We start from the raw sequence: 18,395 nt of genomic DNA on the forward strand, positions 1-18,395 counted from the left end.
CAACACATGAACCGTCATAACGTCATATTTGTCTCCTTAAAGAAAAACACAAGGTCCTTCCTCCTTTATCTATGGTCCTCCAATAGATTTATACTTTTCTTTCGTTAACCGATAACCACAAAAGACTGGAACCTCATGCTGAATAAAAAAAAATGATTGACCTAAATTAAATATTGATCTTTTTCCGTTTCCTGTAAATTGTATTGACTATTGTTATTGATAAAGAAAATTTCATTTTAATATCGTCAAGAGAGCACTTGGAGGGAAGATCCTTTAAATCTACTATCTAACGAAACTAATTTTTGCTTTTTATTCTTCGAGGTTCGTGAAACGAATTCTAACAGTTCTAGCATATATTTCTAATTCTTATGGTACCAAATAAGTAAATACGTAGAATTAATAATGTACAAACTGCCCAAAATTGAGTACCGTAAAAAGGAAAAAGATAATTATATTGTCTCTCCGAGCCTTACATTCTTTGGTGTTTCATTCGAGCCAGACAGATTCGTAGCCAAATGTAAGGATATGTGTCCTGCAGAGGAGGTTGATCGGTATGTATTCAGTCTGCTTTTTTTTTAAATAATTACCTTATTTTAGATAAATTATTTGTTAGTAAAATACATAACTACATACCTAATATCTTAAAACTAATACATTTATATCTTAGAAATATTTTATGGTATTTCTAGAAAATGTTTTGTGCCAATAAAATGAACCTGACTCGGCTAATATTGTTGTGGATACATCAGTACTCTGTTAGACCCTTATTAGGGATGAATTTATGATTTTGATTTCTTTTTAATCCTTTGCCCTTGCCCCGTAGGCCTATCAGGATTTAAAGAAGCCATTCTGGTCTTTTATCTATTTAAATTATATTTCTATGGTAATACATCTGGGCATTACCTTTGATGGTTACAAAAATGTTTAGAATTCCATTAGCTGGTAATGATGATGAAATTACACCCAGACTGTTGGAGTTATCTCAACCATCTGTCTACAGGGCATCCTCAGTTATTTTGGGCATATCACACGCAGTGGGAACGAAAACTTGGAAAAAATTATTGTGGTGGGTAGGTAGATCTCCAACCCGATGGTCCGATCTTCTATAGGAAACAGGAGCAAGCGACCGTACTCGACGGAGGAGCAATGTAAACCAAAAGCTGACTCGCCAAGGTGGTCACGATCCTCAGTCATGAGGGACCGACTAGAGAGAGAGAGCGTTGGAGTTATAAATGGTGTAATTGTTTTGGGACTTCCTTTGGAACCCTTACAGATGACTAATGTCAAGGTGGCATCAAATTGGCTGCTTCAGTGGTGGTAGCCTCGAAATCCAAAAGGGTCACTTGGTGGGACAAATTTTATGACCATAGTGTCGCTAAGAAGTTTACTTATACTACAGCCTTTCTTGATCTTGATTTCTGTTTACCAACAAACAAATTAAAAATGAGGGTATAAATCACTAATCATTTCAAACCTACTAATAATTATAATTAACTTGTTCTTAAATTAATGAAAATTAATTTGATTAATAACCTTACAAGAATTAGCTTAATATATTTTATATATCATTTTATAAACAAACCATATATAATTTAAAATAAATGAGTTATGAAATGACATGAATATTCTTTTTGGTTGGTAAACAGTACTCATCAAGAAAGGCTGTAGTACAGGTTGTAAGCAGTGATTAGCAGCAGGGTGGTCAACTCACCAAAAATACCATAGACAGTAAAGAACGTTTGTATTATTTTCCAGGAGAAAAAGTGAAGAACAGGTACATAAATTAGAAATTATCAAACCTGGAACCTTCCAGTTGGTGAAGAGCAACCTCTGGTCAATAGTGAACACTATGGAGGTTGACCCTAATGCAATAAGAACATTCAATGCTCTATCAGACACTGTAACCCATTTGCTACTTAAGTAAGTAATTTATATACTCTGTAAACTCTTTATAATGTCATTTTTTGGAGACCTATGGTTGGTTTGTTTGTTTGCTTGTTGGTAACGGAACAAAATAATCATATACTTTTCTATGGGGTATACCTAGGTTCCTGAGGCTGATATTGTGATTGTGGGATTCCCCTTTGGTAAGATCCTACTAGAACATCATTGGATAACTGTTCTAACATAGTTCTTGCAGCAGTTCTATACTACAGCCTTTCTTGATGAGTACTGTTTATATATATTTATAGAGAGAAAGTCTGATGAAGCCAGATGGGTGATCAGTCCTAATTCGTTCGTGAACCTAACAATATGCCCTATAGTGAGATCTGTCAGTTCTACTTCGTTTAATGTATCCTTATGTAGTAACTTCTCATCTTACGCGCGTACATGGGACACTCGGCTATAAAGTGATAGCTGGTCTCACCATAACCTGTAGATGATGGTTCTTCTATGACTTTCATTATCTTCAAGTGTCTCTTGAGCAGACAATTTCCAGTTGTCATGCCTGTTACCAGTGCTATGTTGGATCTGCTATGTAACAGTAATTGTTTTGTTTTCTTGTTGAATGACTTTAAGAACATTTTCGACGGTCTGTATTTTATGAGCTAATGTTTACCAACAAAGAAATTAGGAATGCAAGTAGAAAATGCATGTCATTTCATAACTTATTTATTGTAAATTATGTATGGTTTCTTTATAAAATGTTCTATAAAATATATTAACCATATCTAATTGTTCTAAGCTTATTAATCAAATTATTAAAATGATTAAAGTTAATTATAATTATTATTAGGTGTGAAATGTCTAGTGATTTTTACCCTTATTTTAAATTTGTTTGTTGGTAAACAGTGCTCATCAAGAAAGGCTGTAGAATAGTGACATCAAGATCTTTAATCAAGTTATAGAGAGATTTAGCTGGTAATCCACTAACACTCACTTATATGTGTACAAACTAACCTAACTAACATTTTTAGTTAGTTCATTTGTTAGGATATTAATTCACTTTTATACTGTGGTCCTTTGGAATGCTAGTGTCCCCCGGTACATTAAGCTCTACAAGTAAAATATGTTTATGTTTTTTTGGAAAAAAAGGAAAATGTCTAGATCTCAAAATAGTGATATGCTCAGGATTTTATAATGTTATTCAAAAGTATCCATTATTAAAGTTTAATCAAGTGCAAAACCTAGGATTGAATAGGGCTTACTTGTGGAATTTGATATTGAGCCTGCTTTGATAATGTTTATTTGTTTTTTGTTTGTGGTCAGTCCCTTTTGAGCTCTAGCTACTGAAAGGCTTATAGCTTCGCGTATTTATATTTTTATTTGAAATACTATATTATGACGGTGACCTATTTCCCTCTAACTTAATGAAAATATTGTACTGGGACTAGGCTTGACAATTATATCAGGAAGTCAGAAGTCTAAACTAGGACTTCTCAAGCTTTGAGTTTGGACTCTTAGAAGGCTTCATTTAAAGCTTAAAAATGTTTGAGGTTATAGGGGTAACATCTGAATCTAATGAACTAATTTTCATAGTGTGTCATAGACTATATTTTATCCCTATATTTCCACAGGAACAAGAACTATATGGGGGAAACAGAGAGACGTCTGCTGCTTTATAAATAAAATAGGTTTACTTCCTTTTGGATATAACATGTAATAATATAAAAATAGATAACTTTTACTTTGTCGTAGAGTAATAATGACATCCATCAGTGACTGTTGATTATTATTAGTTAGCAATTTGTAAAAGAGCTTGCTCATAGGTTCTAGCCCAGATGCATAGATATGTTTAATTTAGATACTATCAGTAAAATTACAAGGAAATGGGGCTTAATAACAACATCACAGGTTGACAAATGCAGTGCTTCCTGTGGCTTTTATAGACTAGATCTTACTACCCCCAGCAGTCATCATACCAATAGTGGCATGCACATGATTTTTAACTAGGGTAAGCACTCTACATACAAATTATACAAAATGGAAAATTCCTTCTCCATTAATGTATGATCGAAATGAGTACCTAGGGTAGGCAGTGCATTTCTGCATCTATGAACTGCACGCCACTGCTTATCATGCACCTTTATAAGGTCTAAGCTCCAGCATTCGAAATATGTGATCTCATCTTTTATCTAAAAGTGATAAGAAATGAATGATATATAATATTCAGTGACACATTGCAAATAGAATGTCTAGTTAAATTGCGGTCAGTCATTGTTGGGGACATTCTTTTAATTTAGTGTATGTTTTTTTTACCCAACGAGGGAAGTAGAATTAATAAAGGACATTGACCCAGTGACTATGAGGATTATCAATATCAACTTTTTGTGCCACAATGAAATAAAGCTTAATTGATGATTTGAAGATTATAAAAAAATATATCATTTAATATTTATTTAATTTTACTAGGCAACCTATTAGCAATGTGTGAATGTGAATGTTTTCTATTATTGTTTCTTTTTGACGGCCCCGTGGCTCAGTGATATGCGCGATGGATTTACAAGACGGAGGACCTGATTTCGATCCCCGGTTGGGCCTATTCAAGTTTTCTTGATTGGTCCAGATCTGGCGGGGCTTCGGCTACCACCCTATCGCCAAAGACGTACCGCCAAGCGATTTAGAGTTCCGGAACGATGTCGTGTAGAAATTGAAAGGGGTGTGAATTTCATCCTCCTCCTAACAAGTTAGCCTGTTTCCATCTTAGATTGCATCATCACTATTATGATGATTCTATTTTCGAATAAAACCTTAGTTTTACGGAGCTCATTATTCTAGTATGATTAACTATTTACAAATTAAACCTTTTTCGTTTTATAGTAGTAGTACTCATAACGGACAAAAATTAAAAAAACAAAATTTCTTTAGCCCCTAGAGGTTGAAATGGTTGTTTCTTAAATTAATATTGTTTAGCCCCGCTATGGAGTGCTCATATGACAGTGTTTTTGAGCAAGAGTAGTGAAAAAGTAGTTTCTTGGCTAGGATGAGTTTTACCCCCTCCAAAGAGGGTCCAACACCCTAGTTATGTATATCTAATAATAGCGGACGCCCGCGACTGTGTGGCGTACACACTCGCGGACGTCCGCTATAGCTTGCTTAGACCTCCTTAAACTTACCTGCCAAAATCCTTTCTTAGCGGACGTCTACTAACTGTGAACTACTTCTCTGCCAAATTTCATCTTTGTACGTAATCTTTGTAAGTGGTTTTCGAGATTTGGTGATGAGTGACCTTTCGCATTTGTATATAGATATGACTCTCATTTATTTGTCCTTTTTTTAAATTATTAACTATGTTAATAAAATATAATACAAAACACTATTACAAATTTATAAAATATATATTTGCTAGCGGACACCCGCGACTTCATCTGCGAATATTTAGTGTAAGCTTTCATCAACACCTTTCGACTCTTTAGGGGTTGAATTTTAATAATTCTTGAATTATCGCATTTCTTTCATGATTTATGCACATTTCTTTATAATTATAACTACCAAAATAAAGGATTTTCCGTACAAACTTTTAACCCCTATTTCTACCCCTTCCCTTTTGATTTTATTAACAAAAAGTAGTCTATGCTCTGCTCCATGGTCCCATTTATCATAACAACAAAATTCATCTTGATCTTCAGCATGTATCTTCAGCACTTCAGCATGCAATAGTGAAAAAGTAACAGACAGACACACAGACTTACTTTCGCATTTATAATATTAGTATATTAGTATGGATTAAGATTTATATTGTTGAGCTGCATTATTGCAAAGAAAGCACAATCTGTTTGGGGTCCAAGGTTTATTAACATGGTCTGTTAAGGGTTAATTGTTTGTCTATTCTATATTTTTTCTTCTAATCATTCTCATTCTCGTTTACAGGGTACCAGATATGTTCAAAAAGGGAAGTAACGCATATGCGAAGCACATGTTGTATTCTTTTCTGGATGACCGTTTTATGGCAGTCAGACAAGACATGCAAATACAGGAACTACCACCACAGTATTCTGTGGTTCTACTCGAACCTATGATTAGGGTCTATATTTATTATGGCTACTGGTAATGAATATTTTTAGCTAAGATTTTGATTGCATTTAAAATAAAAAATGTATCTTATATATTTTTTTTTTTAGTTTATTTGATGAACATCCATTTTATTTTGATCGAGCGCTTAATAGACAAAATACACTGGAATGTATAAAATGGTTCCTGGATTGTTGTGATAGATTGGATCGCACGGAATTACTGGAAATAGAAATGCACCGTGTAACTAAACCCTTAAAGTCAATATTGGAGATATTTAAATGCAGGCCGGAACTATCCGTTGACAGGAATCTGATAGAAAGTGTGAATATACTGTTCCATCTCAAAGACGTGACTCAAGCGGCCAATAGGTATTTAACTCTACCTGATTATGTGAAAAAGTAAGTATGGCATTCAAAACACTCAAGTTATAGTAAGTATGACTATCTAATTGTGGAAATTTGGCTAAAAATGTGTTCAACTGTAAACAATAAATCATCATCATTAACAACTCTCGGCTCACTGTTGAGCACGAGTCTCCTGTCATAGTGAAAGGGGTTAGGCCAATAATCCACCACGCTGGCGCAATGCGGATTGGCAGACTTCACATGGATTGGAGAATTCTTAAGTATGAGAATTCTCTTTTACCGTTTTAGACACGTGATATATAATTTCTTAAAATGCACATAACTGAAAGTTGGAGGTGCAAGCCCCGTACTGGATTCGAAACTAAGCCCTCCGAATCAAAGGCATATATGTACATTGCTCTTCAAAAAATCAATAAATAAATTATTTTTAATTCAAATTCAACTCAAACAGGTCTGCATAAGTTCTCAATCTCAAAATTCTGTCAATCACCCTTGTTGACTAGCAGGCGAACACACGTTTTTTTTTGTTTGTTTGTTTTTTGTTGTTTGTTTAAAGATACCTGTTGTGGAGATATTGGTGAGTTGTTTGTGTGTATTGCACTAACACTCGTACAAATTTCGGGGCGACTGGGAGCGATGGATGCAGAATTACTTGGTGACACCCCGGATGCAATGGAAACGACAGTTTCCCAAAAGAGGGCTAGAACCGCTGAATCGGTTAATCTACGTTGATATTGACGGAATTATTGCGAAACAATGGCAGTACAAAGTGCCATAGACAAGAAATAAGAAGAAGTATTTTTAAAATTATATTTTGTTAATCTCCAACTCTCTAGTTGACGTGCCAACTGCCCACCTCTGGGTTTAGATTTCTTTTTAAACATTAATATAAGCATTGATACAAGTATTGATTTTTGAATAATTTAAAAATAAATGAGTAATTGAAAAGCCTTTATTTTTCAGTAAAAGGTATATTATGTTGATTTGTATTAATATTTTTAAAATTTCTATTTCCAGGGCACCTCCAGTAAAACTAGCCTTTGAAATAGCCAAAGCAAACATGCATAATAATTATACAAGAGTATTAAAACTTTCAAAGGAACTGTGCCCATTGACCTATGCTGTCCTGGGATATTATATTCCCGAGCTACAAAAGTAAGTAATAGAAATTAATTTTATATGTATGTCTATTTGAACCATGTGGGTGCCGCGTCCATCGTATGGCAGATAGATAAACTCCGAGCAGAGTCCTGGACTTGTGACCAACGTGTTAAGGAATTCCTGGACTGTTAACTAACACCCCTTCTCTGATCGTGGTCCAAAATTGTATGGAGCCCAGGTCCAGTCATTGTACCCTAGCGGAAATAAAAGAAATATTTTTTAACTATTATTAATTATAAAAATCTACGAATTTACTTTAATTCTTTCGAAATAATATTTATTATCTCCCAAGAAATGCAACTAATAAGGGTAATAATGGCGGATTGATGACGTTTTCAATGCAGTAAACGATTTGACGTTTGCTGTCAATTGTCATGTCATAGTTGCTCTATGGGCGCCATCTTGATATAACTCAAAAACTTGGGGTTTAATTTTATTTATTTCTTTTTATTTAGTTACATTTATTCACTTTAATAAATTTTAATAAGATCCTTGTATTTTTGAAATTTTAATGATACGGGGTACCGTGTGGACCTGAAATGGAACATCTCCTTTGGTAAAATCCTACCAGCTTAAGATACCTAGTAAATTTGCTGCAGTTCTAGTGAGGCCAAGGTCTTAAAACAAGTTATAGAGAGATTACGCTGGTAATCCTTTCGCACCCACTTCTAAGGCGTACTGACTAACCACATAGCAAATGACAACAGCTAAGTTGCAATTGCTACTTAGAGAGTTATAGTCGACTATCTTAAAAAACGTAATTTGAAATCGAAAATTGCATACCTGCTGTTTAAAAAGATAGAGTTGTCAGTAAGATAACTCAGAGTCTGTTAAAACTATATAGCTGAAATTTGGGGTAAGTATATTATTTACGTTTAGAAGATGGTAAACAGAAAATATAAAAAACAAATTGTTTTCTTCGTACATTCAAAGTGAGGATGATTTTTTCATTGTCTATTCCATGGTGTGAATGGTATCGTTATGTTTGTGCATTGTAGAACGGTGTTTTAATTTAATCTACGGAACCCTACACTACGCGTGGCCCGACACGCACTTAGCCGGTTTTTATACTCTGGTTCACAATGTTTGTCTTCCATGACACAGATCTACAAGTACTAAATGTATAGTATCTTTGGAAAAAAACAAAATATCCGGTCTAGGTCTCGTTAACGCGACATCCTCTGGAACTTCATGTTTTTCATACGTACAAAATAAAATCTAATCAGGTGCAGAACCCGGGATTGAATATAGCTTCGATATTGGGCCTACTTTGACGAAGTTAATTTTGTCTTTTATTTGTAGTCAATCCTTTTCGAGTTCTACTGAAAGACTTATACCTCGACGGAGAATTAGATGTACTCTATCATGACGGCGTGAGTAAAGAACTCTGTCTAGGAGCACCTTGCATCCAACCAACAAGTGCCTTACTGTTCACATTGCCTCACCACAAGTATAGCAAGATTTTTCAGTGGTTTTTCCTCGTCGTACTAAGTTAATTTAGTCTAGGCGAGTCACTTGAAAGACATTTAGACAGCTACATAGATGAAGAACTCATCTAAGGACCACTCATGTTGTATTTCTAAATTCATTGCATGCATTTTGTAGTTGTAATATTTTCATCTAGTTGTAAAAAACATTTTACTGTCTCGGTCGCTTGCACCCAATCCAGCTCTATTTGCCTGTGCACATGCCATAAATTGTTTATGAAATTAATGCCTTGAATTCAATTCTAGCACACTCATCTTTTGGGAGGGACGCGAGTAATTCGTTTTGGAGTTCCAAAGGCTTCAAATTTTCCTTTTTCATAAACTGTTATAAGTCCTGAATAAAGTTTAGGGGTCAGCCGAGTGTGATAGTCCAAACTAAAACTTCATCACGCGACAAAATGTCTATGACATTTGCATCTGATTTTGCTAAAAGGGTAATACCATAAAGAAGGAAAGGCGAAATCAGACGTTAATCCAAAATAATTATCGTAAATCCAAGATTTTTAATATTTATTATTTTCTGTTGGTCTGTCTACCTTATTGAGTTGTGGTCATTTATGAAGATATCGACAACTACCTCTAGAGATGGAGTACGTCCTTTGTAATCAATCTTTCTACCATGGAATTTAAAAGGCATTGTTTCATCAATTGTGGTTTCGCGTGGCCCACTAACAGAGAGTCCTTCATTGTAGAAAGTACATATATGTATATTTCGTCTCCCCAGATATAGGCAGCATTAGTTAGTAGTAGTATTAGGCTTGTTGATCAAGGTCATAACCGTTTAAAGTCTGTATGCAATGAGAAACATCTCATCAAACAACAGTTTCGATTTAGAACCAAACAATCTTGTGTACAATGCTGCCCAGGCAACACAAACACAAGCTACAAAGCGTCTTCACCGGCGAAGACGATGTCCCCGATCTCCGACGTCACCCAGACGTGGACAACCCACGACCTCGGGGGTGCCCGGACTGATACACCCAGGCCAAAAGAGACCTTCCAGAATGACCCTCTAAGCTGAGATTCGAGTCTCAGAGGAGACCCGCTTATAGAGTCGTTCCGCCCACATCTTGTGCTTCCACCTTCGGGCCACCTCAGGCGATGATTCTTCGCTCGCTCAAGAGACCGCCGTTGACGCCGCTGAGGTCCCATTAAGGAGTCTACTGCACCTACAACATCAGAAAATAAATTCGGCTAGCCTTGACTTTAGCCTCAGTCCCTCAGTCCACGAACAGAACCCATTCACATCATTCAATAGTTTCTGACATTGATTCGGGTACGTGTCAGTATAGGAAGGTGGTCTACAAAGGCTAGCATAGAGTATTCGTCATCAACCCATATTCGGCTCACTGCTGAGCTCGAGTCTCCTCTCAGAATGAGAGGGGTTAGGCCAATAGTCCACCACGCTGGCCCAATGCGGATTGGCAGACTTCACACACGCAGAGAATGAATATAATCCTCTGGTATGCAGGTTTCCTCACGATGTTTTCCTTCACCGATTGAGACACGTGATATTAAATTTCTTAAAATACACACAACTGAAAAGTTGGAGGTGCATGCCCTGAACCGGATTCGAACCCACACCCTCCGGAATCGGAGGCAGAGGTCATATCCACTGGGCTATCACTGCTCATATCATGCTATCACAGCATAGAGTATACTTATTGTTAATTTTAAACCGATAACCAAACTGATTAATTTGTCTATTAGCATATTATTAACTATGCTGAAAACTATTGGAGATAAGGAGCATCCTTGGAACAGGCCAACATTGTATTGTAAGGGTGTATTCCTTGTTTACTACTATAGCTTATCTGAGAATAATACGATGTAATTATGTCAATAAGGATGCAGGGAAATTTTGTACCGTTTCAAGGCGAAAATCATCAGATCATGATCACAAACAGATCATTAATTCTGAAGATTCATCATCATCTTCATTAACAGCCGATTATCATTATAATATGATATAAGCTGTTAATGATGAATTCCTAAGATTAGACCTTACATACAAACATTACTTACCCCTTTATAATATTATTAGTAAATTAGTAATTAACAATATTTATTAGTAATTAGTAATCAGCATTAGTATATTAGTATAAATATAGATAGATATAAGGTATATCGTCCCCATAGAGCAAAGAGTCGCAAAATCCCAAAATTTCCCTTTTGAGTTATAAATGTAATTAAACCCTTTTCATTCTCCATTTACGAGTATCTGACTAACCGTCATTTTTGTAACTGCCATAGTTTTTGTTCTATGAAATGTGTTAAATAACTATGTCTACCCTTTGCAATCTAGTGCGTAATTAGAGATTTAACTTGAGCTAGTTAAATTTTTATTTTAGAATTAACTTAAGTTTGTAAAATGGTGGTAAAAAAAATAAACCTGGCTGAGTTTGTTGTGGGCTCTTCTCGGACCGAGACGCTTTTGAGACCCTCGTAACTTTAATTACCACCATTAAATCATGACATAACTTGACTTTTCAAAAGTGCTTGTAAACTTAAGCCTAAATAAATAAATGAAATTTGAATTTGATTTTACTCATATAAAACAATTTATGTTATAGTTTCTTTACGTTAAAAAATTGAATTTTCAAATAGATACATTAAACGCTCATTATCTCGTAACAGTGTTTTTCGAATTAATGACTTTTCCATTTACGGGGACGATATATCTTATTCAGTATGATGATGAGATGTTTACGCGGTAAGATTGTAAGATTTCTAAAACTCCGCACTATTTCTTTTTGACAGGAAAGGACTACAAATAATGAGTGCCGCATACCACAGCAGGCATCGGGTCATACCCACGAAGGATATCTACAAGCAGTTAAATTTCTGGTCCCCGACAAGCATGGCAAACCAGTGCCAACGATACGGACTGGATGTAGATCACTCGCAGTGTGAACCACTCGACTACACTGATTCCTGCGATGAGTCGCACTGTTCAATTTTATTTGAGAAGGACATGTTTCTACCGGATGTTGAACCGGTAAAAGTCTTTTGATTATCATCATCATCATCATCATCATTATCATCATCATCATCATCATCATCATCATCATCATCATTGTAATGTGCGTGAACGAAATACAGCGGTCGGATGCTAACTGATTTATTCTTCACCCTCACTTAGTAATAACCAAACAATATAGTATGCTAGACATTACAACACTACAATTATATCAGCCGTCCACTGCAGCTCATAGGCCTTTTGTAAGGACTTCCAAACATCACGATACGCTTGATGTCAGTCCACCTGGTGGGAGGTCGACTAACACCGCGCTTTCTAGAGTCTGCCAAGGTTGTTGATATGCGGACGACGGAAAGACTGCGCGGGTGTGAAATCGTGCGTGCGGGGAAGTGTCATTCATCGCTACACGCCCCCGCCCTGCGTGCAACATCGGGAGTGTTACAAACGAAATTGCCAAGCTATAGTGCGGGGTCGCCATTCCAGCACCTTGAGACCCCAACGTCCATCGGAATAAGCGGTTACCTAAACCATTGGAATACGGGAATAAAATATAGCCTATGACACTCTCACTCACAAATACCTTAATGTAGATTTTTATTGGTAAAAGAACTTTTAAAATCGGTTCAGTAAATCTAGTTGAGCTTACCCCCTGCAACCTTACAAACTTTTTGATATTTATAGCTAAAAATGTCTATTTTTCAATGAATGTTATTGTCAATGATAACATTCATTAACATACACATTTAAATAAATAGGTATGTCATTTATTTCATATCAAAAAATTAGTAAACGTTTGACCGCCCAGGAGGCTAATTCACTATCTTTGAAATGTCATCCGGTGCTTACTGGTGGATATCACAGAATAGGTAAATGTTTATTTTAATAGATTGACAATAAAGACCAAAATAGTGAATAGGTCAGCAGGCCAACCCTGCATCTTTCCACTTGAATACAACGCATTCAAAATGTCGCTCATAGCAACCTTGTGATTCTTAAATCTGACGGTTCAAATCCTATTAATTATTAAATTAAATAAAGAATTCTTTTTTAAATCAAGTTTTGTTTTTAAAACACTTACACACACACCCACAAACGCTCGCGCACACAACGTGATTGGAGGCTGTACTATATATTTGGTGTCCTCATACTTTCCGAATCCAGAGGTTGCTTGGAAGAAATTGCTACGAAGCCTTTATTATTATCTTTGTATCTTTATAAATAATGTGTAGAAATTAATTAATTAATTTATTATTGTTAAATCTTACTACGCTGATTTGTACTTTAATTTCTTTCAGAAACTGATGGCAATATTGTCAAATTTAACAATTATGAATCTAGAGGAAGTCTTCACATATTATACAGGAGATCCTAAATATATGAAAAAGAAGTAAATTTAGTATTTAAATGAAATATAAATACCTTATAATATTACTCGTACATTTTGGAATCGTATGTAGGTACTTACTTCATACATTTTGGACTCTATATTATGCTATGTTACAAGTAGTACGAGATCCGGCATAAGAAATATATACCCTCATCTGCTATTTATTTTGGATAAGAAGTAAATGATAGAAAATATTCACATTGACACATTGCACTTAGGTTGAAGTTAAATGATTAATTTTATTTTTTAATTGGTTTTATCTCCTTCTCTCATAATTGAAAAAAACGTACACAAGTTAATAGAATACACTCAAAATAAATGAAAAAGTGAAGGTTCCTTGCTTTCACACTGTAACGGTGGGTTTGCCAGATATAAACTAGCCGGTAAGAGCAGTTGGACTCATCACCGAGGGGTGTTGGTTCGATCCCCGCTCCGTTGATCTATTGTCGTACCCACTCCTAGTACAGTCGTTTCCGACTCGCTGGAGGGGAATGGGAATATTGGTCATATTTAAAAGATATGGTACATATTATTTAAAAAAAAAATACCTATTGTTATTTATACATCGTATATTTAGTCGTATAATATGGCAAATGAAAACTCATTTTATGCTTAATTTAACTGTATGAAGCCATCATGGTTTAATAAATTTTGTATGAAAAATGTATCTGGGCGCAATTTGACTGGGCAACCTATGTGCAATGTGTCAATATGAATATTTTCTGTCATTTATGTCTCATCCCAAATGAATATCAGATGTGGGTATATATTTCTAGTGCTGGATGTTAGACTATACTATTAAATTGAGTCTTTAAGTAAAAATGTACAAGTAATTTTTATGTAAGAGCCTAGTATGTAGAAATCGGGTTGTAACCCTTTAAAATGATGCTTTTTTTGTTTGAGTGAGTAAAAGTCGTCTAATTAATTCATTTTGCATTCTTTATTACGTTTTTTAACTTAGAGCTATGAAATAATAGTAAGGCCTTGCATATTATTCAGGAGAATTTGAAAAACTAAAAAAAAAAATATTTGAAAAACTAAAAAAAGTAATATTTAACCAATGGTCATTTATTTGTGATACATTTTGCACTCTTTATTATGTTATGTAACAAGTATTGCTAGAATTAATTTTAGTCTTTAAGTAAAAATATACGGGTAACATTTATGTGAGTATTTATGTAATATATATAAATAATTACATAAATATTACTATTATAAATACGTATATATTTATGTATTTATAATTTTAGTCAAGCACGAGCCGCCTATATTACATTAAAAAAAGTATGACAGTGTTGCTATCCTCTAAAACAGAATCTTTTTTGTTAGAGTGAATAAAAGTCGTGTAATTTATTTTACACTTTTTATTATGTTTTGTAACTTGAGGTATGAAACTAAAGTAAGGTCTTGCATATTCTTCAGGAGACACTGAAAAACCAAAAAAAAAGTTCATTATTTAAATTATAATGATAAGTAATAAGTGTTACTAGAATATTAATTTTATTCTTTAAGTAAAAATTTACGAGTAACATTTATGTAGGTATTTATTAGAGATGGGCCGAGTACTCGGTTGATACTCGGTACTCGGCGTACTCGGCGGATTTTTTGATACTCGTACTCGGCCGAATAACTCGGTCGGTGAATGCCGAGTATACCTTGTTTAAGAAAAGCATTAATTTAAATAAAATTAAAATGAAAGATTTAAAAGAGCAACTGTTGAGTTTCCCGTCGTTCTTCTCAACAGGAGACTGCGCCTACTGAGCTGATGGTAGAGTCACTACAAATAGTCAAACTTGAAGTTTCAAAAGTGCTTGTAAACTAAGCCTACTTGAAAAAACAATTTTGAATTGAATTGAATTGTATACGCGCGCGAAGTGGGAATTTGATTAAACCGAGTTACTCGGCCGAGTACTCGGTTGAAAAAAATATGAACCGAGTAAAACTCGGTACTCGTAACTCGGCAAAAGTGTTACTCGGCGCATCTCTAGTATTTATGTATTATGTATAAATACTTACATAAATATTACTATTATAAATACATAAACATTTATGTATTTATAATTGTAGTCAAGCGTAAGCCTATATTACATTAAATAAAGTATATCCGGGTTGCTATCCTTTAAACAAGAAGCTTTTTTGGACTGAATAAAAGTCGTGTAATTCATTTTACACCATTTATTATGTTTAACTATTGGTTTGAAACTAAAGCAAACCCTTATATTAGTCAGGAGATTCTGATATTGAAAGAAAAATGTAAGAGTCGGGATTTTATCCTTTAAAACTGCAGCTTTTTTTTGTTTGCTCTCTCTGTCATTTTGCTCTCTTTGTTATGTTATATGCAACAAATATTACTAGGAATTTAGTCTTTAAGTAAAAATGTATGGTTAATATTTATTTAAGAGCCGGGTATTATATGTAGGAGCCCGGGATTCTATAAAAGTGTAACTTTTTATTCGAGTTCATTTTGTTTTTTTTTTGTTTGAGATAAAAGTCGGGTAATTCATTTTGCCCTCTTTATTACATTTTATAATATTAGAGGTATGAAACTTGTAACACTAAAATTAAAAGTAGTAGTATTTTTAGTATTTAAATATAAATGTAAGAGTATTTATAACACATTTGCTCGTAAAGTAATTCTTATTTCACCAATTTCAATAATGTATCTCATTACGCACATGTGCCGTAAAGTAAAAAAACGCACATGTGCTGTGATGTCATTTAAAACATTTTATAATCCGTCTAAAAAGGAACGGTACTGTTTTAAATCTTAGCAAAGAGTTTATGGCAGAAAAGTGCTCAACATTTTAAGAAGAAAAATAATTTGTGAGATAAAATGTAATAAAAAATTAATTTAATTTCTATCTATCTGTCTAGCTATCTGTGCAAAAATGATAAGCTCATCATATGGAAAGCAGGCAAAGATGCGAATTCTTTTTCAGAAAGTGTGTTCAAAGTTTGTTTCCTTGCAAATGTGTTATAAAACGTCGTATGAGATACGTGCGCTTGTATAATTACAGCCTCTGCTTCCTTACTATAGCGCTCGCCTACGGCTCGAGATTCCAATATCGCCTCGGCTGTAATTTTCAACTTATATCATAATGTACTATCATGTACAATATTCAAGATAAGTTTTTTCGTTGTTTGAGAGAATTAAAATAATTTAATACATGTTTCTCTTTTAAAAGAATTATTATTATGAAAGTACAGTGAGTTCATAATGTGTTATGCTGCATAATCCGGAATACAAAATAAATGATGCATAATGTATGCATCATTTATTTATGAAAATTGAGTAATTTACGTTTTCTGCAGTTTGACACGCTTGATCAGGATCTGGCGTTCTCCATTGTATTTAAATAAAACATAGATTTAAGAGTCGGTAAGGAGTACCTACCTTATAATTCTATTAAATAATGTGTGGTGATGTGTAGTTACTTTTTTAAGACGTTTTCTTTGTTGTTTGAGCTAATAAAAACATTTAGTACATTTTGCACTTTTTATTACCATCACTTCTTCGGATTACAAGTCCTGGATTAACGTCAGGGGCCGGATCAACGATATTTTATACTGGAAATAGGACACTAGCTATTGACCTCTTATAATAAAAGGACCCACAAACGTTAAAAAATCTTTCAAGTTCATTGCCAAGTTCACACACGTTTTTTCGAACAGTATTACATTTTCAATTTTGGAAATAGACTTCATTTAACTTAAATAATATTTGAACGCTCTTTTGACGTCCGTTAAAAAAACTCTCGTGCGAATGAGGGCTAAGTCAAGCGAAGCGAAGGGTCCGCTTAGTATAAACAAACAACTACTTACCTATAAAGACTTAAGTATTATTGTTATTTCAAAGAATTTATTGGCATACTAAATCGTGGGAAATCTTTTAAGCTCTAGTACCTAAATGACAAGTTTCTACGAATGAGTACAAACCTTGCAACGTATTAAATAAATATCGCTAAGCGTATGTATATATTATCAAGCGAGTTAGATCGCTTATATAGCTACTAGCAAACCTACTTAATATCCTTCCTAGTCCTGCGACTTTCTCGTCACATCTTAGGCAGGTACTTATGCATTTAGGTGCCTACCTAGGCACTACTATTATTCAGTAAGTACTTCCTATAATAGGGGAGCCTGGGCTGCTAAATTTGCAGTTACTAAAGCGTCATGGGTCATACATTTGGTATAGGTATTAAATTATAGGAAGAATAAATGGTTATTTACTTTTTTTGCTTTTAGCGTGCTTTTAAGTGGAAACAAAAACTACAGACTTTAAAAGCAGTTTTTATTACCTACTTTGGCTTACTGAAACTGTCAGAAAATTTTAGCGATTAATTCGGAGGTAATTTCCTTCAAATAAGTAAAAAATTAATCGCGCTCGTAGCTCGAAAACTAAAATTTATGGGTTTTATCTTGCAACTTTGGAACCCTCCCATTCCATTACGTTACGCCCAAATTGTCAAATTTTCGAAATGCCCAAATAGCTTTCAACTCGCCTACCTTATCTTATTCTGACGTGCTGCTTGAGTATTGCTAAAGCTTTGCTTTTGATGGCTCTAAACGTACCCACCAATATTATGGGCTCATCATGGAGGTACTCAACAACGTGCAAGGTATAGTCCCATAAGTTTATCAGCCGCGCTCGAGTAACTGCAAAAATCCCCTCTTCGGCTCCCCTACTACTTGGTACATACTTAAAAAGTGGAACGGATGATAACAGTTCATTAAGTAGGTAGGCACTGAAGTACGTCTTAAATGTTGCCGCAGTCGAAGTTAACTTACATAATATACTTTATTAGGGCCTATCATCTAAATAGCCGTAGTAGGTATAGGTACCTATCACAATTACGCATGCGCGACTTTTTCGGCCTAGTTCTCGGATGAGGCCGATGTCTCTGTGTGTATAAGCGTGTACGATAGTAGGTCTTTGTGTATGTGTGTGTTTGGCACGTAGGACGCGCTGCTTGACCCAGTTCCGCCGCTTACACTGTCATTTTAAATAACGAACAATTTTACTAGCAGGTATGATTTTGTGAAGCTCCAGCTTTAGTTTC

General features: G+C 34.7%; 1 protein-coding gene across 1 annotated transcript; it reads left to right on the forward strand.

The window, feature by feature from the left end:
• The first annotated feature begins 157 nt into the window (after nt 1-157).
• On the forward strand, nt 158-14,633 carry LOC112046791 (uncharacterized). Its single transcript, XM_024083586.2, has 7 exons — nt 158-551; nt 1,756-1,920; nt 5,812-5,988; nt 6,063-6,353; nt 7,338-7,475; nt 11,729-11,966; nt 13,244-14,633. Exons 1-7 carry the CDS (start codon nt 403-405, stop codon nt 13,337-13,339), a joined length of 1,254 nt encoding a protein of 417 aa, XP_023939354.1. The 5' UTR covers nt 158-402; the 3' UTR covers nt 13,340-14,633.
• Nucleotides 14,634-18,395: the final 3,762 nt, after the last annotated feature.

Source organism: Bicyclus anynana, chromosome Z (genome assembly GCF_947172395.1).
Source record: "Bicyclus anynana chromosome Z, ilBicAnyn1.1, whole genome shotgun sequence".
NCBI classification, from domain to species: Eukaryota; Metazoa; Arthropoda; class Insecta; order Lepidoptera; family Nymphalidae; genus Bicyclus; species Bicyclus anynana.

Bases quoted from the DNA above. Each gene is read 5' to 3' on its own strand.
- LOC112046791 (XM_024083586.2), top strand. From the start codon at position 403: ATGTACAAACTGCCCAAAATTGAGTACCGTAAAAAGGAAAAAGATAAT. The intron at 1,921-5,811 runs GTAAGTAATTTA...TCTCGTTTACAG, and splicing joins GTAACCCATTTGCTACTTAA to GGTACCAGATATGTTCAAAA. The intron at 6,354-7,337 runs GTAAGTATGGCA...TTCTATTTCCAG, and splicing joins CTACCTGATTATGTGAAAAA to GGCACCTCCAGTAAAACTAG.